General features: G+C 37.9%; 1 protein-coding gene across 9 annotated transcripts in view; it reads left to right on the top strand.

The window, feature by feature from the left end:
* The window catches only part of LDB3 (LIM domain binding 3), a 130,213-nt gene that overhangs the window by 18,161 nt on the left and 85,512 nt on the right, over positions 1–26,540 (top strand). For all 9 annotated transcript variants that reach the window (XM_030031016.2, XM_030031022.2, XM_030031021.2 and 6 more), the window contains exon 3: positions 22,714–22,865. In XM_030031016.2, coding sequence (XP_029886876.1) covers positions 22,714–22,865 — 152 coding nt within the window. The remainder of the gene's footprint in view (positions 1–22,713; positions 22,866–26,540) is intronic.

Below are 26,540 nucleotides of genomic sequence, written 5' to 3'. Positions count from 1 at the left end.
AAGAGTTAAAAAAAAAAATCTGCCCTGCAGAGTAACAGAAACAACAAGCTTTTGTGGAAAATGTACCCTGTGAAAATGTGCATGTGTGTCCTAAATGGCAATGGAGAGACCCCAATGACTCACATCAAAAAGGTCTGGATTTTCAACTTGCACAGATTTATGATTTCTTCTTTTATACAATATGATAACAGGTTTCTAGCTTTGGGAGTCAGAGGTGAATAAAGGGGCGGGTGGGGGGGGGCAGGGAGCGGAAACAAAGCAGAATAAATCTGTAAGCTCTAGAGAATTTGTGAATTCAGTTTTAATTTCAGATCAGTTTCTAGACCCAGTTCTAACTCCTTTCCTAGTAAGAATGGGAAGAAGTCTAAGGATTGATAATTTACATGAACAGGGTTGCTGTCTGGAAGAACATGAAGTGGTTTTGGTTTTTCTCAGTGCGTGTGACTTGTCATAGAGGTTATCCCAGCTTATGGGAACATTCCTAGCAAAAAAAAAAAAAAGTGATCATCACTTCCACAATATTGAAAACATATTTGCAATATGATTGACAAGATGAGTAGGTGGTATATAATTTCTTTGCACATCAAGGGACTGGCAGCGAATGAAACCAAAACTAGAACTTAGCTGCTTTATTTATCCCTTGAACAGGTGCAGTACAAGCAGCTGCAATAAGATCTTTTATACATTCCACCCATGATTCCCTGGAGTTCATGTGTCCTAAAGACAACCTGGAAGGGAGGCAGGACACTCTCTTGTACAGTATTATATTTTATAAGTACAGTGTGAGATGCTGATCCTTCCCATGGGGAAGGAATTCAAAGCTGGATCTGAGCTTCATGCCATTTGATGATATGGGTAGATGTCTTTTTGCTCTTGCTGCTCTGTTTAGCTCAATTACTTAATTTGGTCTGTAACTTTTTTGGTTTATTAAAACTCTTTATAAGCCAGGAAACAGCACAAAGGAGTAGTTTTAATATAATTTAACACTTAAAATTATTTGCCTTATTAAGTGGACATTTGATTAGTTATATCTGAGGAAAGCATTGCTAAGAGGACTTGTAAACAATATTGCTTTTTTGTCTACATTGTCTTGATTCTCCTCCACTGGTTTTGCAGAAATTGGATTGGGTCCCAATATTAAATGTATCTCCAAGCTTAGGAGGCCAAGGAAGAGCTCTTGCCATGTAGTTGATTGTTAAGCCTCTTTGTTCAATGCATAGATAAAAGGTTTAGGAAGAAACTTTCCTTGATGGCATTTAATTTTAGAACATCCACAATGACTGTTCTGGCCTGGATGCCAGAAGTCCTTAGTTTTAATCTTCCCCTAAAGTATCTGCTCTCGGCTGCTGTCTGAGTAGTGGCTATCTAGCCCATACATCCATACTAGCATGAGACTGTCCTGGGCTATACTAATCTGTAAAGAAAGATGCATAGAAAATACTCTCTAAAATATTATCTTTTTTCCACTGCATGCAACCCAATTTTACCATAGCAAAATATGGATCGGGAGCTAGCAGGAAAAGCCCCCAAATTGCCAAAGTCTCTCTCAAAAAAGATGAGGGTGCACGCCATCTTCTGAAGCTGTTCATATTCTCCCACCATTGCTACAATTACATTAATGTGATACTCAGTAAAAATTAGTTTTCTCAGTATGTCATAAGAGAAAAGCATTTTTCTGGCTAAATTCTAACACCCTATAAGAGCTGATGATGACCACCTTGAAAAGGTGAAGTTGAAACATCTGTTTCTTAATATTTATTTGAATTTTTCATATATTTATTGAGTAAAGCCATAATATTAAAAGCTCCAAATCCCTATGTTTATTTGGTTGTTTTTTGTTTTTTTTAAAAAAAGGAAAGAATGGAAATATGAAATCAAGTAAAAGCATGTTTGTTTAGAAAGATATCAAATCTTGAGAATAGATGAAGAAGGCAGTGACTTGCAATGTCCTTGGTACATTTTTGGTTGAGCTTAGTTTTACTTTTTTGGTTGGTATGTGAGAAGTGTTCTCCCTATTTTCCATCCTGAATGCATACTGCCTGTGACCTGTGTATTTATCTTTGGATGCAAATGGCATATAGAAAAATCTGTCCTACTTTTCTTTTGTATGCCGGTGATGAACAGGTACTCTTGATATATATACCTTTTCTCTGTCATTTGTCACACCATGACTTACATTTTGCCCAGTTTATCTTGCTTTGCTACCTGAATAAATAAAAATCTAGGCTGTTTTGATGGTCTCTTTTTACTTTTTGTCCAGCTTCATTCCTTTAGTATTCAAGAACATGGAGACTTGGATTTTTCTCCCAACTGTAGTGCTTTTGTTTCTTTTTGCTAATCTTTTGCATGCCTTGCCTAGTTTGACAACAGTTTTGATGGCTGTGGATGTTTTCTTCTTGGATGAATTTGCAAAACTTGTCCAACAGGCTGAGCATCTCTGACTGAACTTGTGGGCAGTACTGTGACACCAAGGACAAATAGCTGTTGGTTTAGCTGTGCCTCTTGACGCTTTCCTCTCTTCATCTGGTGACTTGCATCACTTTGTATTGCAAATAGGTTACACTGTGACGATTCTCAGTTTAATTGGATGATAAAAGAGTGCCATGGCCTCATGTTTAAGGAGACCTACCTATAAGCTGCACTTAAAAATTGATAGTGTGAATCTTAACCTCTGCTTAGCTTTGAAATACAGCTTTTACTTCCTGTAATGCCTGACATTGTCTTGAAATTTATTGTCTCTCTTTCTATTCTTACGTCTGACACCTCCATCTTCTGTTTTTTATGGCTAATTTTCCTTGCAAAGACTAGTGAGAGAGAGACTAGGACAGGTCTTTATTTTTTGATTAAAATATACATTGTCCATTTTGTGACACGAGAACACCATGTTAAAGATGACATAGTATCCTTTTTGCTAGCTTCACTCCAACCCACTCTTATCCTTAGTCTTACCATAAACATAGCTGGTTTTATATCCTCTAAGTAGAAACCCAAGTAAGAATTAACTACAACACTGGACAAACTGCACGAATACTGGAAATGTAAGCATATATTCCAAGACAGTGAGGTTGTTAGCAAGCTAATGTATGTACTAATGGATATCTAGGATGCATGTGGAAATGACTGGTAATTTTTGCTATCCCCATCTTTCACTATCAAAGCCTTTGGCAATGTTCTGCTAGGACTGGGATAGTATATTGAGGTTTAAGTTTGAGTAATGTCAAGAGAAATGCCAGGGTCAAGTCTGAAAGAAGAGAGCACTGTAAGCCTACGTACTGGCATAGGACCATAAGGAAGAAGTCTAAAGTCTTGCCTGGCAGCTATCCTTCTATAACAATCCTCCTATTTTAATGAACACAAGATTAATCTATTTTAATTTAAACAAGGAAGTTGGAAGCTTGGAGGATAAATACTCCTGCTTCCACTTCAGTGCTTGCCGACAATATTTACATTGGGGTTTAGAAAAAAAGATGATTTGTTTTGTGTTGATCTATATATTATTTTAAATCGCTTCTGGTGTTGGTAGCAAGAAGGAATGTTTGGGGGGGGGGGTGGTAAATTCTCAATAGTGTGAGAAATGTTTGGGCCTCTAAAGAACCAAAGCTATTAAAGTCATAAAAGTTTAGGTAGAATATGATTGAAGAATTCTTCTGCTTTCGCATACTTCAGACTGAGTACTAAGTTTCTGTGACATGCTCAATTCCAAATGTCAAATCTCCTCTTCCTCCCCCTCCCCCCCCCAGTTTTATCAAAGTATGAAAGTATTGACTGAGTGAGATGCTATTGTTGGCAAGCCTTTGATGGACACTCCTGGAATTTCATTGCAGGAGCCATGACTTCTGTTTTATCTGAAATCTCACTGGCTCTTGATGACAGACAAACTCTGTTTTTAGCATTGCACTGAAGGTCAGGCAAATGACTGGTTTCCAAATAGAGTAACTGAAGATATTGGGACAGATTTATTCCTGGTATAATTCCACTAGTTCTATGAAGTTACAGGGGAAATATATGTGTCAAGAGAGCCTTATGAGTTGAAGGATAATACTGCTGTTCTCAATTATTTGTGTATAAAAGGAGCTTGGAAAAAATATCATTTAATGTAAAGTTAAAATTTCTTCTGTAAGAGAAATGCTACACTCACTGAGATAAGAGTAATATTTTTAGCTGGTATAAACCAGCATAACTCCATTAAGGAGACTGAATACCACAGAATGTAGTATTTTTTCTAATATCTGAGAATCTAGCTCTAGTTTTTAATCAGAGATGAGGTTGAGGTTTTCTGGCTGTGTATATATTATAGGGTTAATCTGGGAAACCTATAGGCTGCTTAGGCTGCTTTCCTAGTGGCATTTGGGATGATTCCATTATTTTTCACAGAAGTTTAATTTTAGCTACAGTTTTGGCATACCTCAAGTCTATAAACTGACTATCAAGTAGACTGGTTAGATATTTCATTTCATTTTTACAAGTTACCTGTGACCTTAATTCATATACAAAGCAATAAATTGATTTTGCAGATGGATCAAGAAAAGTCAGTAGTAATTTGTGAAAATGAAAACTAGATACTGTTGTACAATTGCTCAGGTATTAGGAAAGGAATAATCAATATCTTTGTAGATGACATTGCAAAGGCCAAAACTACTAGGTGCTGCGAAAAATTTCTTGTAGGAGAAACTTTGTGGCACAGATCACAACCACATTGACTGTTTCCAAATCACTGTGAAAAGTGGAGGAGCATATGCATGCTTATGGATGCAAGAAGTGTATGTGTGTCAGCAAGGAGGTATACCTATAGCTAATGAGGGTCTTTTCATCTCCTACTTTGTTAGAGTGAATTGGTCAGTCTAGGTTGGGGACATAAGTCACAGATGCAGAGAGATCCTTTGATTGGTAAAAGCTGTCATCTTCTATGCCCCTTTGTGCCTGAAGGACTAGGAGTATATTGATTACCAACATTCTGTGACACTTGGAGTTGGTGCAAAAATTCAAGATTAAGTTTTTACAAAGAGGGCATTATCAAGAACGTGAAATAAATGTAAAATGTTAAATTTTGTAAAATAGATGCATTATTTTTTATATATAATATACATAAAAATATAATTTTTACAGTTCTGTGGCAGTTATATCCCTGAAAGCTCAAATAAGATGTTTTAATACTTTGGTCTCACTTTCACCAAAAGGTTATGCTTCAGTGAGATTTTCCCTTAGAGGTGGCAAAATGTTTCTTTAATGACAGATACAGTGATGATCATAAAGCACAAACGACTGTTGCCATGACAAGGCAGGATTTCTTCAAATTCAGTTAGCTTTGACTCCAATGCTATACCCCAAAGGCTCTGCTTTTCCAAACCATTCACAACATATGCTCTTTTAAAATCCATCAAACAATCCTGCACTCACTCTATACCCCATGTTCTAATGTCAAAGCAAATCTATGTTCTACTTGTGGCACCTGCTGTGGCACATACTTTAGCTACTTTAGGATAGTACTAAACATACCACCATACTTAAAGTCCTGTCAACATAGCTGTGATAAAGACCCTTTGGAAAATGTATAGCTTCACCCTAAAATAATCATTTATCATAACTCATGAGGGAGAATTAATTGGCATTTAGTACTTGTAATAATTTGGATTGGTGCCCTTCATGAAAGAGGGCCATGTATGTAAGTACAGGCCTCATATAGAATAGGAGTACTTTCATTTTTAACAAGGCAAAACAACTTCTGTTACAAATAAACTCCACTTTTTAAAAGGATACCTAAGGCAGTCAATATATTAGCAAGTGCCGTTGCACTGAATACTCATAAGTCAGGCTTTGGAAACATCAGTCTGTATTACTAAATACTGAAAATACTATCATAACTTAAATTACAAGGTTGTAACAAAAATAGATTAAACTTTTTTCCTTTACTAATATCAACATAGTTCAAATGATGGGTTAACAAAATGGTGTATTATAATATTACTGTCCCCTATGGAAATACGTGTGCTATGGACTGACAAATACTTTGTCTATAACTTATGCAAAAACATGCAGCTCCCTCAACCTCTTTGGCATGTTACATATTATGACTGGATTTGAGAGTGTGCACTATCTATACATGGATGAAGTTTCCCAGTTGATTGTTATATCTATTACATAAAGCTAGAAAGGGAAACAAAAGATGTTTTAAGGCGGGGAAAAAAAGTTAGTTACTTAATATTAACTCAAGTTTACCTCAGAAGTTTCTGTAGTCATCCTTTCTTCCCACTGAGATAAGTGTACCACTGTGAAATCCAATCTCTCCTAAGTCCATTATACTTTGTTTTTTTTAAATGGATCTCCATGCTTCATAGGTTTATCATGACAAGGAGTTGCTTAAGTGAACTACAGATAAATGTAGATGGATCCTTTTGATCCTGTGGACCATTCTCCTGACTTTCTGCCACTAACATGGGCTGCTTGTCTGCATTCTGCCAACACAGGCATCTTCAAACTTTGATTTCTGTGATTTAGGCTTATATGTCATTCAAAAGATTGCAAAGATTGAGTGCTTTGAGTGTTCACATACTGGAGTAGAAAAGGACTGTCTGGTACAAAGAGGAAAGTGTGCTACACATTGACTTTGCAAGATGGCAAGTTATATGTGAGTCCTGCCAGCTTTCTCTTTTGTGAAGCGAGTTTGCTGTGGCCCTAGCCATAGTCATTAGTCAGGGGTTCTCAAATGTAAAGGTGAGATGGACTTACAAGTTGTTATTTTTGAGAAGAAGAGCAGGGAAGTTTCTCTCCAGGACAGAAGAAAATGGGGACATGAGCATCAGGCTGCCTGCAGTCTTTAGTTTTACTTCCATACTCATAAATCCAATAGATATTAATATAAAACTGTAGAGGGAATAGAATAGCTTTTAGAACCCTATTGTAAATTAAAGGTATGTTTTCCCAATGTTATTTGAGAAGAAATCATTGATATTTCGCCTGAGGTGAAAATGCAAACTCTGATTTACCATTGCCAGGCAGCTATGCAGTCATTTGTAGTGCTATAAAGCAGTTAACAGAGAAACTGAAATACTTGCATTTGCACTGAAGAGAATCACTTTGTGCTAAGTAATGGGGAACTGGGACCATAATATTTTTGCTGTGATAAAGCTTTATTTCTAATGTGTTGACAGACAGGACAGAAAAATAAAATCCCAAGAGACAGAAGTTCTCTGGTCCTCCAAGCAACAGACTGGGGTCACAGGAGGAATATGCACAGTGGAATTCATTTCCTGCATGAGACTCCTTGACTCACTAACTTCCACAACAGCTTGATTCACACCTTACTTGGGGAAGGTGCTTGTAATCATGCTGTTTCAAAAGCTGCTAATCTTAGAGCAGTTCTGTTCTTTGCCCTTCCTTCTTTAGAAGGATTTAACCACTTTTGATATTCAGACTTTCAGTTCTCTACTCTGTTTTGGTTTTTTTTAATTCTGTGGGCTGATTATCAGTGTACCTACTAATACAAGCACAAGACTTTCTAATTACACACTGATAGAAACAGCACTCGGCCTTCTTATCAGTCTTTACATAAGATGGACATGACTTTGTGTCATATCTGAGCTGCAGCCAGCAAAAGCTCGGCTTGAGAGCCTAGTGCTTTTTCCCTCTGGACTATCACATTGCACATTCTTACAGGGTCATGCATGATAAAAAAGGATAAACGGCCTCCAAAGAGACATGACCGATACCTTATTGTCTGCAGAGCTTTTACCTCTGCACTATCACTGCAAATCTCTTCATAGAGGCTGCAACAGATGCTAGAATTATTGCCTAGACTACAGGGCAGAGTAGCATAGAGCTTGAAATCCATGCTTTCATGTCAATTCTCTTTGTCTGTGGTATTCACACAGAGCAGCAGAGTTAGATGAGATGATGTTAGATGTTTTGAAGTGGAGAGTGAAGACAGTGTCTTGTTTTTCTCTGACATAGCCAGAATCTTGTAAAATAAGTTATTCCTTATGCCTCAGTTTCTCCTTTTTTCTACTTGCGTTTTTATTAGGAATTCATTTTAATACTTAGATGATTTCTTTATACCAGTCTTCTGTGTCATTTTCCCAAAATACTGCTTGATGTCTTACTTGTCACTCTGTGAAACATGTTGATTCTTTATTTGCAATATTTGTATTACCCTGAGGTACAGGGCCAGGAAAGGTCTGGGTGTCGTTATGCTAGGCACTGTATGTATGTGGAAGAGAAATGTCAATGCCTTACTGTTTAAAACCAGAGAATTTCCTCAAATTTCTGGTTTGTCTCTTCATCAGAGAAGAGATAGCTAGATTAATCTAAGCTTACATTTGCATTTTCTCTGTGTGCTTGACGCATAGAGCTTTAATGTCAGCTACTGTTCATGCTTAATATTTCCCTCTGCAGCCTCAGAAGTTTCTGCAATTTGATAATAAAATTTTGCTGGTAAAATGCTATTTCCAGTAGTGACTCAACGTTAAGACTGAATAATAGGAGTCTTTTTCTAGTTCTGACTTTGGATATCTGTTGAAGAATAGCATCATTATGAAATTGTTGCTTTCTAGGTATAGAATAGAAGGTTAATGTCACTGTGTAGAATAGAAATTACTTTTACTTGAATGTATGCTGGACTGGGTATGACCCAGAAGACTCATTGGTATGATCTGGAATTGTGAAGGAGCTCTTTTCTGAGGATTGTATGTAGGAAAAACACAGGAAACGGAAGCAGAAGGTGCAGGGTGAATTTCTTTCAATCCTGGAAATGATACAAAAAGGCAGAGGGGAAGGCCATTCAGAAGAAAATGCCTGTCACCAGCTGAGAGAACCAGATGGACATAATCTGTGGTACTATTTAAAATATGTATAGTAAAAGTTTGGGAGCATCTTTGGACTTTATTAGGCAGCTACATGTAAAATGCATATGTTGCTCCATATCATATAAGTATGTAATCTTACAGTCTCTTGAAGAGCTGTATAATTCTATAAATAGAAGACCCATCCTAGGATAAAGAGAGATTACTAATACAGCTCCATTTGGCACTTCTGTCTGCCCCAGGAATCTCCCCAGCTGCCCAATAACCATCCATGCATTCTTAATTTTCATTTATTTCCGCTTCTTGGTATCTGAAGTAAAAGCCTCCTGTTGTTAAATAGGTGCATATTCACTCTGAGAAATGTTTTCTGCTGCTGTTGCAGTTGGCATAGTCTTGACGTGGAGCACATCAAAGTTCCATCAGTGACAGTTTTTAAATATTTTCGCTGCAAACATGATTCATGAGACTAAGCAATGTTATTGAACAAGATGCTGTGAGAGAAGGAAGGCTATAAAAAAAAGGAAACAGATGAAAAATAAAAACAAGGGAGGGTGGGAACCAGTCATCCACTAAGTAATCTGATTTAAGAGGGTTTAGAGGAACTTGGCCAAGATCAAACTGTGACAACGTATTAAAACTCCAAAACACCTACAGATTTTGTTTGCACATGGGTGTACAGCTCTGAAAAACATTACTGTAAATATAACTCTGCCTAGAACAGAACTTTCATAATTCCATCAGTCATAATTCTGGCTGGTTCTGAGATTTGCATGTTAGTATTAGGGAATACATCAGTCTTTAAAGACATTTTTGCTTTATGCACTCCAAAATGTTACTATATTTTAGCCATTTAGATGCTTGCTTGATGAAAAAATAGAGTGATGAATCTCATTGTCCTGCAGTTTAGTTAAGTCCTCATTTGAGATCAAAGTGGAGGGTTAACTTTTTTCTACATGTTCCTTTCATTCCTCATCTCTATCAGGCAAATAATGGTTTTACTAGCAGCAGGAATCCCTATTAAAGTAACTGTCATATTTTGTCATCGTTACAATTCATTGTTTAGCAGTTCATTTGGTGCCAGAGGAAGGAAAAAAGACAAACTGGGCACAGAAAGGCAGACCACCTTAGACTTTCTGAAATTCTTTCTTGGTCAAACAACAACTTTCCTGCTGCCTCTTCCAAACCAATTATTTTGACATGCTCCACTGCAGAAGTTACAGTGTCTAATGCAGCCAAGGAAAACACTGTTAAGCCAAATTCTGAGCTTGATTGTGTTCCTTCCATGGACTTAAATAGATGTCCTGTAAACATTTATTCCATAACAAAATATGCAATCAGATTATCATAATTAGTGTATTTACCCTGGACCAGGAGAGGAAAATTCCTCATTTGGACATGCAGAATTTCGAAACTTGTGGCTAGGTATGTAACTCATTACAACCTCTGCTGCCAGTGCTTCTGAGAAAATTGTCTGCAGTTATCAAGGAAGGAATGAAAGAGAAAAGTACAGCTTTGAAATTAAAGTGAAGCACCCTGCAGAATAATTCTGTTACGCCCAAGCTATGTGTAAGTTACACAACCTGATGATCCATAAGGAGCTGTGGTCTGAATCAAGGATGAATTAATATCTTAACCTGAGAATCAGAACCACATTCATCTAGATAAAGCCTAGCTAAATATACCAAGCGGCTAATGATGATTTTCACACACAATTTACACACTTAACCTTTGTTATGTAAGAATATTTATTAGATACGAACATGTAAGCTATTTTTGAAAATCTACCCTAAGCTCCTAAACCACTGATCATGCTGCCAAACTGGTAGAAATCTTTATGATTCGCTGTTACTTTCCATCCAAGTATAATTAACTACCTGAAAGAAATAGGAGTGTCCAGAGAAGGTGAGAGTTGAGGAGTGTATGTAGACAGCATGCTTCAAGGCCCTACCTGAAACACGCTATTAAAACCTGTGTACTCTGGAAGAATAATCTTGCCTTAGCATAGTGCTGCTTATACCAGTAAATGGTGAACACCAAATCTAGATGAGAGAAAACAGGAGAGAAGCAGAGTACCCAAAAAGGAATTGGCAGGAACATTGCTCCCCAGGTTAACAGGTAAAAGTATCACTAACCAGCAATATCCGTATCACAGGCAAATCTGTAGGCTGTGTTTTGCAGGGGCCTTTTGGTTAGACAGAAAGTATTCATTCACAGTTGATGGTTGCCCACTTTGCTATCTGTAATTAAAACAATGGAGATTTTTCATTGGACCCTCTAGAATGTAGTACAAAATAAAGTTGAAGAATTTACTAAGATCGGATACATGTTATTTAGCATTCCCTATGCAAACTGAAAGCTCTCTAACCCTCACCTGTTGATCACCAGGGTGAGCCGCTCAGAAGGTGAAACACTGTCTACAGTAGCATGTCAGCTGGATAGGAAATGCTGATCAGGCTTCTTTTCCTGCCTTAATACCTTCTTTCAAGTGCCAGTTACTGGTCATAGTCTTTGCCCGTTGAAATCCCCCCCCCCCCCCCCCCCCCCCCCCCCCCGATACATGTGCTGGGTAACTCCTCAGGGAATTCAAAACCTGTCATCAGAGACAACAGATCAGCTTGTCCACAAGGGAGTGCTTCTCTGGGCACCTAAAACACTGGTGGATGAATGTTGACAAAGTAGGTAATACACCTGGTATTACTGCTGGCAAAAGGTCCAGATGTCACAACAATAAGTTCTTCTGTGAATGTCAAAAAGTTTCTGGTTTTCATATTGTGGAAGTACTATTTTTCTAACAGTGAGTACTGGGACTATGGTGCTGAGTGGGATGGCCAAGTAAACATGCTTCACCATTTTAGAGAACTCTAGAGGGACTGAGAGTTTGAACAAATAATTTTCCTTCTGAAAAAAAAAAAAAAAAAAAAAACCAAAAAAAAACCAAAAAAAAAAAAAAACCAAAACAAAAAAACCCAAAAAACAACGTAGTAGCTTATCCAAAGATAATTGAGGCTGCTTGAACTATGCACTCTGCTGAATTAGAAATCATGAGATCACAGACTCCTGCCTTTACCTGGAATGGAAATTCCCCAACAACAGCTTTCCTTGTAGTGGTTGGGAGTTTTGGAGTCAAGTTTCAGCCCAAAATTTGGGCATAAAAATAGAAGACGTGGTGTGATGAAAGTGAGTGGCATTGTTTGGATCTTCAAACACAAGTCAGTTCAAATGAAGAGCCATTCACCATAGGCAAATTAATATTAACTAGCTGAGGTCATTCATTTCTCAAAGCTCTTTCTAAATAACCTGCTTCTAAATCAGCTTATGGCTTTTCAAATTTATGGGGCATTCTTGTTAAAGACTTATTTCAGTGCACCTTTCCTGATGTTGCATTTTCTTAACTTAGCAGCATTTGTGGTTGTACCTTTCAGGATGTGTTGGCTGATAAACAATATTGCTGTTTAATGAAGCCTTTTTGTGACTATTCAGAACATAATATATTTACCTTTTGTGTAATGTTTTGTAAAGGATTTTTACTTCAGGTTCTCCCTAGGAAGTGGTGCAGGTTGGGAAGGGGAGCTGATGAAGCAGTACTCTGTGGGGAAAGACGACTATCAGTCCAGGTTACCTTCATGTATAGCACACCCAGCTGATCTGACTTCTTTCTGACCAGAAATTAAACAAGCTTGTGAGCCCTAGATTAATGTAGGATCCACTCTGTCAGGGTTTACTTGGCCTCCTATTTCATCACAAGCTTAGTGGTTCGTAGGGGAGAGAAGTCAAGTAGGTAAACAGTTACCGTCACCAAATCTACCCATGTTGCATTAGTAGTTGTACAAAAATCACTGTATCTTCTCAATAAATAACACTTTTTCCATCATCTAATTTATTTTTTTATTTTGAGTCTGAAACAGCCTTTAGCTACAGACACTATCAGTATGTTAAAAATGTAATTTCTGTTATTTAATTTTGTCTGTAAACAGGAAGCCATTCTAAAGTCACATAAAAATTTGTTATTGTAGAGTGATGGAAAATACTCTTGTATATGGAAAAAAGAAAAAAACCCCCACCCTTTAAAACTTTTCAGCTTAATACTGCTACGTGCCCTGAAGCCACTGAGATGTGTGGGAAGGTACTCAGCTACATTTATGCAATAGAGTATTATAAAGCTGATGGATGTAAAATTCACTTTGAGGGATGCTTTTATGTTGAGAAAACCATATATATCACTGGCTTGTACTTTGTCAAAATCTGGGGGGGGGTATTATACTCTGCAAGCTTTAAGTGGGAAATTTTTGAAGGTTGCTGTACTCACCACTTTAATGGGTTAACACCCCCAAAACCAGCATTGGCATCATCACGCTATAAATAAAGTTCAGTCCTTGTCCTCAGCAATAGCCACATCCCTCTTCATTCAAGATAAAGAAGCAGTATAACAAGATGCTTCCTTTTTTAAAATTCAGTTTGTGTTGCTTTTAATTATTATTTTGTCAGTCTTCACAATCTTCAACATAACAAGTTTTCCCTTTTAGATTTGAGATTATATCAATATGTTCAAATTATTTCCTGTTAAACAAATATGGTTCCTGTGGCTTCGCAAGGGAAGTGGCATGTCTGTGTTCGATTGAAAAGCTAGGAAAACAAAGCTTAAGCTATTACATTTTAACAGGTAAAAGAAACATCCTCAGTCTCTACAACTTCCCTTGCTTGCCAAAACATCCAGCAGTTTACGTACCTGTTAAATGTGTTAAGATTGTATTTTACCTGCTACATCTTTACATTTCCAAGGATCTTACTGGGATATCTGGCAGGATGTCATGTTATGCACTAAACATGATACACCATATTACGGAAGAAATTTGCATTGCACTTCTCAGGGGAACTTTGCTGCTGTTCTTTTTTATTCACTTGGATCTTGAAAGGAATTCTTCGCTCTGTAGTTTGAAACCTGTGCTTTTGTTTATTCTCCCACTGAGCATGGATGAATGCTACAGGTACAGAACAGTTATTCTTGTGGATAAGGAGAGTGTTTAATGAGTAATTGATTCTATATGGTGGATGGTTAATGCTGGGCCATCCAATTGAAAAAGGTTCACATTGGGCAATATGGCCTCTTAAAACTTCGGATGCAAAAGTAATGGAATGATACCAAGTGTAGTTCCTGCAAATTTGGTTCTGATTCAACATCTCTGCCACTGTGGACATGTGCTACATTTCATCTTCTTTTATACAGATGCCTTTCTGCGTGTACTATACTATTCTAGCGTCTGTAGGCAAAGCATGGAGGTGAATACTACATACTTCTGGTTTAGAGACAGTACTGCTATTTGCTGTATCAAACTGGCAGCTCATGTTTTAGTGACCAAAATTACTCCCCTGGTATTCTGGTGGCCAGAAACAAAAAGAACTCAGTAGAGAAATGCACATTTAAAGAACACTTAAATGTAAGCCTGCATCAATGTAGTAAGTGCCTTAATTTACAAACACACAGGAGCAGAAGAGTCACTTTTACATCAGTCAAATCTGTGCTGGAACCTCAGGACTTACTCAAAGTCAAAGCTATTTTAAGTTGTTTAATATCAGAAGTGGCTGCAGGCCACTAACTGCCGGACTAAAACTCTCAGTATTGTCTCAAATGCCCTTTTAGTCAGGCCTTATTGTTGCTGAACTGATCAAAAGCCCTTCAAAGTTATGAAGCATTGTGGTCTTAGTTATGTACAATGAAATGCATTAAGCAGAATGAACTTGGAAAAAAAAAAATCTTACCATAGTGGCCGATAGCAAGAGACATAAACCGCTCAGTTTATTGCTAATGCTTGTAGGAGGAGACAAGACAAATTGTGTTTGTATGGGGAGGTCAAAAAACTGCACAGAATGTAGAATTCAAGAAGCCGATAGCTGTGAAAATGTGAAAGGCAATATTGATAACTGAGATCTGCGTACTTGAAACACAAAGAAACATCCCACCTTATAAAACTGCCTTAAAATTAATTAAAATTTGAAAAAGAAAAGTCGGGAAGAAGAAGAGGAACCTTTGAAGAAACTTGGCCGTTCTGATCCTGCAAGCACTTACAAGCTGAGTGTAACTTTGCTGTAGGGCGTTGTCCTGTGGAAGTTGACGGAACTGCTTGCACACATGGAGCTGCCAGAATATTAAGGATCAGTACCTCAGTTATATTCTCAGTTTTGATTTGCATTAAGGTTATTAAACTCTTTGATACCAAAGAAGAACTTGCTCACTTGTTCCTTAAAACCTGTTGTCATAACAAAACAATCAACGTTTATTATTATATGACTCACCTCTCTGCTTCTATTTCATTTCTTCAAGATACATAGCACACACTATCTTGGCACAGTACGTGATGCTGAGAATAGACTGAATAGATTTGACAGCTATTCTTAGATTAAGATTGGGAGAAGAGAGATTACTATTAGTCATACCATACAAGATTTAGAGAGCTACATAGTCTTCTAGCTATGCCAACACATTCTATTAAAAAGCCACATCCACATTTTACGATCATCTGTGTAGTTGGTGTACATAGATGAGTCATGCTTCTAACAGGCTAAGCTGCAAACTCCAAAATATTTCCTTTTTTTGTTTTTTAACAAAGGATTGAAAATTTTTCAATCAGATAATGTGGAGTTGAGGCAGGGAACGGAATGATCTTCCTTCCAACCAGGGACAGGAGCATTCACACTCACTCTCAAAAAATCCCCAAAGCCTTCCCAGGGCAATCCCCTAGGCTTTGCCTATACGCTTCCTTCTATTTTCCAGGTGAAAATCTTTTACATTTGGCTTATTTTCATCACCTGGGTCTATTTAGCTTGGCAAGAAGGGCTTGCTGTCTGTCTTCTTCCTTGAAGAGTCTACATATTGTGCATGAACAGCAGCCTTGTAAAGGCATTAAGTAGAAGGAAAATTTCTGGTGTTAATTGAGGTGGTATCATTCCAGCATGGCCCGGCATACCCAAGACTGAGGTAAGCTGGCTAGCTCAAGTGCCAGCAGCCCTTCTGCTCTTGCAGTACAGATTTCAGCACAGGGTGTCCTGAATTCTAAGTACTTGACTGGCTGTCCCACAAAATCTCTGTGCTGCTGTGACATTGTGGCTCCTAGTACCCAAGAGAGGTAGATTAAAGCTATTTTGGGTGTTCTCACATGTATTGTAATCTCCGTTCCTAACTACAGATGAAGCATAGCCTGAGAGGCCACTTCAGAGTGTCTCTGCAGCTTGCCAGCTCAGCTCTGTTTAATATAAAGGGAAGCTCTTCAAGGTGTCAGTGGCATATTCTGCAGATGCCATGAGTGGTCTTAAATAGCAGGTTTTCTTGTCTCATTAAAAACAACAGCAACAACAAAAAAAAAAACAGGAGAAAAAAAGTAAAGCCTGGTAGTAAATTGAAAACAAGAGACATTCTTTAGTAAAATGGTACCTGCAAAAAGGGAATTTTCTTTAGGTTTTTTTTAGCGATATGTGCAGGGACCTTCATTTCCAGTTTCCTACAGTCCTCTGTCTTTATGTTTCATTGGTCTTGCTCAGCTCTCCCATCTGACACTAAAAGGTATAAAAGCCATCATCAATGACAGTGGGATATTTGTTCTATGTTGTAGATTATCTAGGCTGTTTGTTTCTTCGTTCCTGTTTTATGCCTTCTGGCAATGCATTGAATAAAATGGTGAATTTCTGCCTGATGGCTTATCCCAGTGGGTTTTATTCCTTTTCTTTGCTGTTTTTTTTGTCCAGAGTTGTCTTCTATTTTTTAAGAAAACCCATGATTTTCCCTTTGGAGCTGTTACACGTTTATTGTGGGGACAGGGTTGGCAAGTGACTCATTTAGGAAACAATAATATAAATTTCCTCAATTAACTTGTTCACAATGGGAGAGGAACTGATGTCTCCAGTCCAGAGATAACTACCTGGATTCCTATGAGCATTCAGCAGTTCAGTGTTAAGTGTTCCGCGGTGGGATTTCAAAGCATGTCTCTCCTCCTTTCAGTAGGTTGTGCTCCTTTGTGTAAAACGAAGTAGTTTTGCTGCCACGCCTGGGCACTGCAAGCCTCAGTGCTTAGAAAGCCTATGAAGGTTTGTTGGAGGCATCTATACAAAAACCCACTTGCAAAAATTTAACAGAGGGAGATTTAAATGGTGTTTTCTCCATAAAGGAAACATACTATATTTTCTTGTGATCCTTGGTGCCTGCCTATTCCTTTTGTTGTAAGAGCATATTGTAGTCTCCAGTAACTGATAGCTTATGTCCTGTCTCTGATTTTTAGCTTTTCTGACGATGGAAAGGAACATTTTCTTTTAATATTTTCTTCTGTCTCAGAGATCCTGAAGAGGAGAGGATATTGATTCCCAGTGCTTTAGCATATTTCTAGTGCTAGTGAATACTTGATTCTCTGAAATGTTGCTCTTAAATAAGAAGCGGAAAATATAACTTGTTGATTTGGGGGTTGGGGTCAGGAAGGGGTCAGACATAGCTCAAGTCCTGGAAAAAGAAGTGGCTGTGGCTAATGCTACAAGCTACCATATTAACACCTTCTCAGTTGTATAGGCCTCCCTGTGTATTTTTGTCTGCCTTGTAAATTAAGAGTTCCTTGGGGTAGGAAAGCTGTGTCCATCCATCTGTTTATACAAGCATTCTCGTTAGTATTTTAACACTCAGCCACTCAAATGCTGCCTGATCCCTATCTCTCCCACTTTGGAGTGTAGCTGAGGGGCTTGGATGGGAACACGTGCTGTTCTCAAGGTGGTGCAGCAGCTGCACTTTGTACACTGCCTCCCAGAGCTCCTGCTAAGTAGTATGTACTCTGAACCCTGTGCAGACTTATTTTTTAGGGCACAGCTGTCACTGTTGTACTATATATTCACCCAGTACACAGATCTGCTCACAACAGAGCGTAGTAAGAATTCTCTGTAGTACGTTGAAAGCAACATGTGATATTTCCAGCCTGCCCACTTGCTTTAAGCTGGGGATGTTGGAAGTCAGATGTCTGCCTTGTAGGAAATTTGTGGGCTGAAAATTCACATTGCTGAAGCAGCAAGTGTTCCTCTGCTTTTCTGAGAAAGGTGAAGGATGCTTGGCTTTTCAGGATGAAGTCTGTGCTTGGGCTTGAGGTGCTAAAGATATACTATTAAAATTAGATCTGTCAGTGGTATCCTGGATTGGATTTTGTAAATCAATTGACAGAAATAGCTATACCTTGAATCTCTGGTGAACATCTCACTGCAGCTTTAAATAAAGGCATTTGCAACACCTAGCATCTGAAAGCTATATTGTAATCCAGAGCAAGTGAGTTAAGACTGTTACAAAGGTCTTCTGGAATAGTTCTGTCTAGATCTTTCCCAGAGATGTTTTGAGAAAAAAAATTGGTAGTCAAATTGAAAAATGGATATTTGGTCTAGACAGTACTATATTTGTCTACTTTTGTTACTTCTGTTAATACAAGAGAGGCTGAGATGAGAGCAAACTAGAACTTACTGAGTAGACAGATCTGGACTTGCAGTCTAATTCCAAGGGTTAATTAACATTCACCCTTCATTTAAAAATATTTTTTAAAAACCTTTTTAAATAGAAAACAGTCTCTAAAGATTTCACAAAGACACAGTGAGATCTTCTCTGTTTGTGATTATATTTAGTAAATTTTTAGTAGATCAGAGATGAATTTTCAAAGGAAAATATGAACAGATAAACACTTTGCATTCCATTCCTTTCTGCTGGATCTTTAAAAATGGGAACAAGATAGTCTTGAATGTGCCTTGACACTTCAGATCTGGCTGCCCTGTATCTCCATCTGTACATTGGTATTTTGTCCCCAACAATTACTGACTGTTCTTAATGTCTGCTGTAAATGCATGCTGTGGTTCAGTTTAAAGTCTCACAGAGGAGCCTGTTAGCTTCTAACTAAAATAGGTGTAATAGGTACTTTGATTTGAATATTTTGTACAGATTATACATCCAGATTTTAATAATGCCTTCTATATAAAGCTCTACAGAACCAAATAATCTACATAGCATGCTCTTAGCCAGTGGGAAGACTGGGGGAAGAAGTAATTCTTTCCTGATACTTATTATAGTTCTGAATTACAGATAAAATAAACTAGATCCATCTTCTATACTTGTGAGTTTTACTGTCTATGAGGCTAGGGTAAGCTGAATTTTAGAGGTAAAGTGACATCCATGAAGTGCTGGGTCCTGAAATGGGAATTGGAATGGTAGAGCTGTATGAAGGAATTCAGCCCTACATTTGCTACCATTATACTTAGCTGAAGAGATGAGTACAAATCCCTTTCATTTCCTTTTCAAATAAAGTAACACTGGCTGGTAAGCCATGATTGAGACTGTTTCCTTAATTTTCACAGTGTGGTTCTCCTGTAGCTCTTTGCCTCAGAAAGGGCATTGCAATGGCCATGGTTAGAAATTCATATAAATCACAAATTCAAAGTTACTCAGGGCCTTTTGTTTGATAGATTCTTCTGATGAATATATTTTTCATTTAGGTAGTATTTTCTAAAAATGTTAGGCAGAAAGTATCCCACTAGAGTAAGTGAAATCAGGTCACTAGTAATAACCATCCCCTCCCTCTAAATTTGACTCTTAATTCTAGGACAGTTGTAGTTACCTGCTTTATCTTTATTTTAAGGTATAACATTTAAATTTGGGGCTGCAAAAAGCAGAAATCAGAGAAACTTAGAGGGAAATCAGTATGCTACAGGTATCTTAAACTAGTCCCAGATCCAGACTTCTTTATGCTTTCTGTGAAAACTCTGCTTCTCTGGGCTTATTTTGTTCGAAGCATCACTGGGGAGTGGAAGGAGGGATGTATGTGTTAAGGAGGAATTCCTGAATTAGGGCAGACTTTTGACTTTCAGTAGCTGGGTTGATGTTCAAAAACTAGTCATTGTTCCTGATGAGCAAATGGGGGATTTCCCAGCATTTGGAACCAGCTGTCTGGAGACTCAAGTATCAGCATCACACAGTTAATGTTTTGTGGCAAGAACTTGCATGTTTCATGAGGAGGTAAAAAGTGCTGTCTTAGAAAAGTGATATGTGAAGATTATTTATTAAAAAATCTTTATCAAGAAAGCTCAAGCCTTGGTGTCTACCTGACTGGCAAACAGTTTATGTTAATAGAGAAAAAGGATAAATTGAGAAAGACTGAAGTGTCCTACTTGACGAATTCAAGTCTTACTAATTTATCTGATTTTGGCTTTTGTTCACATTTTGCCTTTTCCTGACCTCTTATTTTATTGCAGATTCTGTTTCTTCACATACTGGGGGGTCTGAGCTGGGAAGGGTCCTTTAGTAACTATACAAGTACATGTGGGTATGCAAATAATCCATATTCTTTATAGGCTTCTGGTTTTTGTGTACTTTGCACAATGCAAGTCAATGAAATGCATGGAAGCTAATGTTTGTATAATAGGTTAGGAAAGCTATGCTTGTAATATGAATCCCTTTCTACTAATCTCTTTCTATGAGGGTGCATTAGACTGCAGAATAAAACTCCATCACTGAAACCACCACAAGGTGTTTCCCCACCCCTCAATTCCTTAACACCAGAAAACTACATCAGGGAATGGCACTGCTATTATCAGTCAACTTTACTTTGCATGAGAACATTATATCTGTGGCTGTCCTTCACTCAGAAAACATATAACTCTTCCTGCTTTTATCTCTAGTGAAAAGGTATAGAAAGCTGTCTCTTCCAGTCAGATCAGTTCTGGGATGTTATTTACAGTGCCTAATTCCAAAGTAATCTCTATTTTTTAAGTAGAGTGTCTGAGTATTCAGGGTGCTGTATTCTAGCACCCTGATACTAGAGCCTGCGCTCTAGTAAATTGACAACTCCCATTGTCAAGACTACACTGTCAATTAGACTGCCAGCCTCAACACTGAGCACCTTTAATGGGGTGTTAAGAAAGGGTTATTTTTCCTTTTTTATTCTTTGTCTTTGTAAGTGGAGGAGCACAACAAGCAGTCTAGGGAATTGTTTTGGAAGGACTTTTTTGTTTTGATTATGTACACATTTTTAAGTGTTTTGAGGTTGTATTAGGGAAGGCAGGTTAAGGAATTTAACTTCACACTTGATGAGGAAAAGTGTTTGGATTTATGTTGGGTTTTGGTTTCCTTGGGAATTTAACTTCACAGTTTCAGCCTGACTGAATTCACAGGGGAAGTGTCGTGGTTTAACACCAGCCAGGAACTAAGGACCCCGCAGCTGCTCACTCACTCCCCTCCCACCCAGTGGGATGGGGGAGAAAATCGGGAAAAGAAGTAAAAAGTAAAAAAAAGTGGGTTGAGATAAGAACAGTTTAATAGAACAGAAAAAAAGAAACTAATAATGATAATGATAACGCTAATAAAATGACAACAGTAATAATAAAAGGATTGGAATATACAAATGATGCACAGTGCAATTCCTCACCACCCCGCCGATCAACGCCCAGTTAGTCCCCAAGCGGCGATCCCCCCACCCCGACTCCCCCCAGTTTATGTACTGGGCATGACATCACATGGTATGGAATATCCCTTTGGCCAGTTTGGGTCAGCTGTCCTGGCTGTGTCCCTCCAACTTCTTGTGCCCCTCCAGCCTTCTTGTTGGCTGGGCATGAGAAGCTGAAAAATCCTTGACTTAGTATAAACACTACTTAGCAACACACTGATGTTTTCAGTTGTTATCAACATTCTTCTCACACTGAACTCAAAACATAGCACTGTGCCAGCTACTAGGAAGACAATTAACTCTAACCCAGCTGAAACCGGGACAGGAAATATGGCTCATAATCAGACACATCTTTCTTTTATGTTCACTGTGCTGAAGGAAGAGTTTTTAGCTGCAGCCTTTGTTGTATTTCAGATTATCCTTGGGTTTTCTTAGAAGTGAGGAATGTAAGGGAGTACCTAAAAATAAGAGCAAAGGCCTGTAGCTTATGTCCGTACCATTTAAGTACTGAGTGCTGAAAGCAGAGCACAACTCTGATGTGCCCACTAGTATTTGTCTGGCTGATGGTATGTGAAGGCTCTTCTGTTTTAGTTGGAGTTCCCTAATGGAGTCAAGTTTCATAAGTAGCTGTACTGTATCAATGTCATCCAGATGCAAACTGAGAGGGCTGTGTAAAACTGACATCAGGATACTGTCCATTCAGAGAAGATGCCGTTCATGAGGCATCTGGAGCCAACAAAATGTGATGCCATAGTGAATGACCAGAATTTCTGAACTGTTTTCTCAATAGTTGGGTTTGTAGTTGAAGCATTGTGGCTTCTTATTTCTAAAAGTGCTGGTCTGTCTTTGGAGTGTCAGGTCCCACAGGTTGATGAGGTCACCTCGGGTTTGTACTAATCTGTCTTGGTAATGGAGCTATAGTTGTATGTGGGGAAGGTTAAGCAGAATGATTTCCTATAAAGCTCGCTATAAAAGAAGCAAAGCATGTCCAAGGCCTCTCACACACATTCATTTTCTGTCTGCTCAATATAATGAATTAATTTGGGAAAAATGGCTTTTAGGAGGAAAAATACAATAAAATCATGCAGTAGATAGTGGTTCATTAGTTTTCTGCTTCCGAGTAATGTCTCTATATACTACTGCAATATAAATAGTGATAATTATCCCCTTGAGGAGGAGATAATATGTGGTAAGGGAATCACTACATTGGGCTTAACCTCTCAAAACGGAAGTAATGACAAGTAGGTGTTGTCCTGGACCTTTGCAGAAATGCGAGTTAACTCTGAGTTTGTTTAATTTCCATAAATTTTGTTGTTCCACCCATACAATAATAGACACAGCTAGTGTTGTATCTATTACTGTACTTATTGCTGTATCTATTCCTCATTATAGTTCTGGGTGAGTTCTCTGTAAGTGCTTTGTGTACAGAATGACTTATCCTGATATGACTCTCTTGTTTTTTTGCTTTTCTCACACAGATCACTCCTGGCAGCAAGGCAGCACAGTCACAGATGAACCAAGGGGACCTTGTCGTAGCCATTGAGGGAGTCAACACTGACAGCATGACCCACTTAGAGGCCCAGAACAAGATCAAGTCAGCGAGCCACAACTTGAGCCTCACTCTTCAGAAGTATGTTGATATAAGTTAAAGTCTTTGCATTCCTAAGGGCATCCTATGAAACTTGTGACTAAGGAATATAAGTGTTTTATCTCTGTCTGTTAGATTTATTTGAAGTGTTCATGGCACAGATATGAGATAGAAAGCCTCTGCTCTGATTCTTGTAGAAATCAGCATGGGTTCTTACAGAAATCAGTATGGTTGATACGTTGAGTGTATCTGTGTGGAATTTAGCCTGTTCAATACAGGTGTAATCCCATATCCATTCAAGCTTCTGTTAAAAAATAAATCCAACAGTGATGTTTCTTTTACTTATTCCCATGTGGACAACACACAGTTTTGTTTGGTTAATTTATGAACAACTATTCTAGAAACGACTATCATAACAAGTGTTATGAGTGCATGGGAGGAACCTGTCATTCACTTTGTGAATAGTCACAGCAGGCTGACAATTTGTGTTAATGGTCTGGCACCTGTGAGTTTGAAAGTGGCCTCTGCATCTGATAGAATAAGAAAGGTGTAGCCTGAGTGCAGGAAAGGAAGTCAGTAGAACTTGGAGAGGGCAGACTTTCTCATAGAGATGTGATAGAAGTCTTGCCATTGAGAAAGCAGAATCTCTTCACGTAATAGGTCTATTAACTTTTCCTGGTTAATGTTGCTTCCAAGGTAACTTGTTCTCAAGTCAGATAACCTTGCACAGAGATTTTCTATAATAGTTGCATTAATATTTAAAGCTCCATGATTATATAAAGCAAAGTAACTGCTATTTTTACTGCGTTGTGGAGAATATAATTTTTGTATAGGCTAGGCAAAGACTGGTACAGAAAGCAGGTTGTAATGTGGAAGTACAATTTCTGAGAATATACCAGAAAATCTCATACATGGATGTACACTAGAGCTAAGCAGTATCAGGAACAGACTAACACCTAAGGGGAAAAGATCTTTAGCTGAGGTTTCCAAGACAGAGCAGGGTACTCTAAAGCAAAATGTGTGGCTGAATTTCCCACATGGCTTTGTAACTCTCAGGTTTGTCTTTAAGCGGGTTTTCCAGGTAATGTACAAAATAAGTACACAAAGTAGACAGATGCTTACAAAATTGCAACGTATTTGTTAGCTTCTGTGAGGACACTGGGTAGACTTATATATTCCCTGGAAATGTATGACTTAATGTATTTCCTGGAAAAGAGTTTAAATTAAAGCTCTTCAGATTTTTAGATGTTCCAGGTTTTCTCAAAGAAAAATCTTTGAGATTTTTCTCAAAGGGTGTGGTCCAGCAGTTTCAATGCATGCAAGGGAGGTAGGGAGATGCATGGAATAATTTCTGCCACCTTGTATGATGTGCATGTGTGCCTCTAGTGTGCTTAGGCAAGATTTTCAGCCAAAATTAAAGAGAGACCAGGAGCCTAATCCTAAATGTACTGAAATGGGCTTTATATCAGAAGCCAGAAGAAAATGGTCTTCCAAAGTTGTTGAGGGACGATGGGGCACTATCTTGATGCATGTAGTTGAATTCTCATCCTGTGGCCCACTCCAACTTCTTTTTGCTCCATTCTAATGAATGCTAGTGATGTTATAAATGTAAGTATGTTATCTTTTTAAAAAATATTTACACTGTTCTGGATTATTTTCTATTTGAAAGTTAAGGAAAATCCTTTCTGATAATTTATTTTAGAACTTCTGTCTGCTTTTCTATTGGATCCTTGTGTTTTTACATTGAGAGAAAATGTTTCTTATTGTGCTTTGGCTTGTTGCACATTTGGAGTTAATTTTCCTGAATATTGGACCTGAAAAGTGGTCCAGCGGCTGCCTGTATGGCCTGACATTTAAAATTACAAACCATCACCTCTCCTTCCACACAGAGGAAATCTGTGTGGAATCCACACATTCCCAAATCTGTGACTAACAAAACCAGATTATCCTAATACATATCACACATTCGAGTCACTTAAAACAGTAATTTTGATCAAGTGTTGGCAGGGATATTTCATGTGAGTAATCGTTGTGCTTTTGTACTTGCTGACCTCTAAATTACACTGCCAGCAACTCTAGTGGCCACATAATTTAAAAAAAAAAAAAAAAAAAAGTGTTTTACAGCATCCAGGACAGCTTATTTATTGTTTACTGATTGAAGTAATTGTTAGTTTTGCTTAAAGTATTTTCATACTGCTAAAGCTTTATTTATTGTGGTATACATGATTCTTCGTCCACATAATTCTAGTGGAAGTATCATTATTTATTGCTTTCTTGCTCTACCTATTGTTTCTTTTATCTTTCTGAGGATTGGCTTGTCTCTTGGTTCCAAAACAATAGATAATCAATTTATGTGGATAATGAACAGCAAAGTAAGCCGTAACGGAGTGTTGCACAGACTGAAATATGCCTGCATAGATAATAGATGTAGATGAGTTAAGATCCATTTTGAAAAGAAGAAAAACAGCATAAAGTGATATGAAATACTATTAAGCACAAATAGGTCAGACAACTTCTTTGTTAGCAAGTGAGAACTTTCACAGATGATGCTTTTGCTCTAAACGTATACAATTCATAGAATCTCCTCTTCAGTATGACAGTTGCTTTTTGATGTGAGCTATTAGTTCACATTGGTTACCCATTCAGCCTCACTAGAGTTATGTGGGAAAAACAAATGACAAAGACTGAAAAGTAATTTTTTTTTTAAGTGTTGTTTCTTAGATGATTAGGGGCTATTCAAAAAGTTGTGCTCAGAGGCATTAAGCTGGCTTTCAATTTGCACAATTCAGTATTTATACAAGCTAAACCCTATCAGCATGTGATCTCAGCCAACTGACATATGTGTAGAACCCTATTAAAGATCCAGTATCCCAATGTCTTGAACAAAAGGCATCTCCACAATATTTGTGAACTTAGATTAATCTCATCTTGAAAAATCATTTTTCCTAGGCACAAATGGGTTAATTTACCTAAGTACAAAAACATTGTGGCAGTTTAGTCACCTGCCAAAAATTTTCAATGAAATATCCTTTTTTTTCAACAAAAATAATTTTACAAACATTGCACTGGTGAGAAGAAGAATAGTTAACGTGAAAAATATGGGACCAGTCACTAGTGATGGTAATTTTCAACCAAATAAGAACAAAACAGGAGAATGGCAAAATCTCCTGGGACTTGGTTACCAGGAGAATGACTGTGCTGAGAGATCATTTTTACTTTTTTAGAAATGGCTTGCAGCAATGAAACTGGAGTGGAGTGTTCTACTATTATGGAAAAACAAAGCTAGTTTCCATAAAGATCAGAGATGATAACTCAGTTATCTAATTTGCATAAAAGTTTGGAAACGGAAATCCTTTCAAATGGAAAAGTCATGTATGTGCATTAGGAAATTGACTGTTGTGATGGGTCAACTTAAGCCCTAAATTTTGATGATAGACATTTATGTGAAGTAGTCACGTGGTTCTACAGGATGTGTTTCAAGGTCATGGAATGCCTTACCAGGCAATCTGTGGCTTGGTTTCACTGTTGCAGCACTGGAAGTAGAACTGAACTTGCCTGTTTAGTCTATAAGGCCATGGAAGAAGCAGTGGAACATGAAATCTAGACGTAAATGCTCTGAGACGGAAAGCTTTTTATTTTTCTAATGGCTTGTGGCTCTCAAGAGCGATGGCCTTTCCTTTTATTGATCCTGGCCATGAAGGTTTCATGAGCATTGTT

Source organism: Aquila chrysaetos, chromosome 11 (genome assembly GCF_900496995.4).
Source record: "Aquila chrysaetos chrysaetos chromosome 11, bAquChr1.4, whole genome shotgun sequence".
NCBI lineage: Eukaryota > Metazoa > Chordata > Aves > Accipitriformes > Accipitridae > Aquila > Aquila chrysaetos.
Note: the sequence above shows the minus strand (reverse complement) of the source record. Positions and strands in the feature narration are given on the sequence as shown.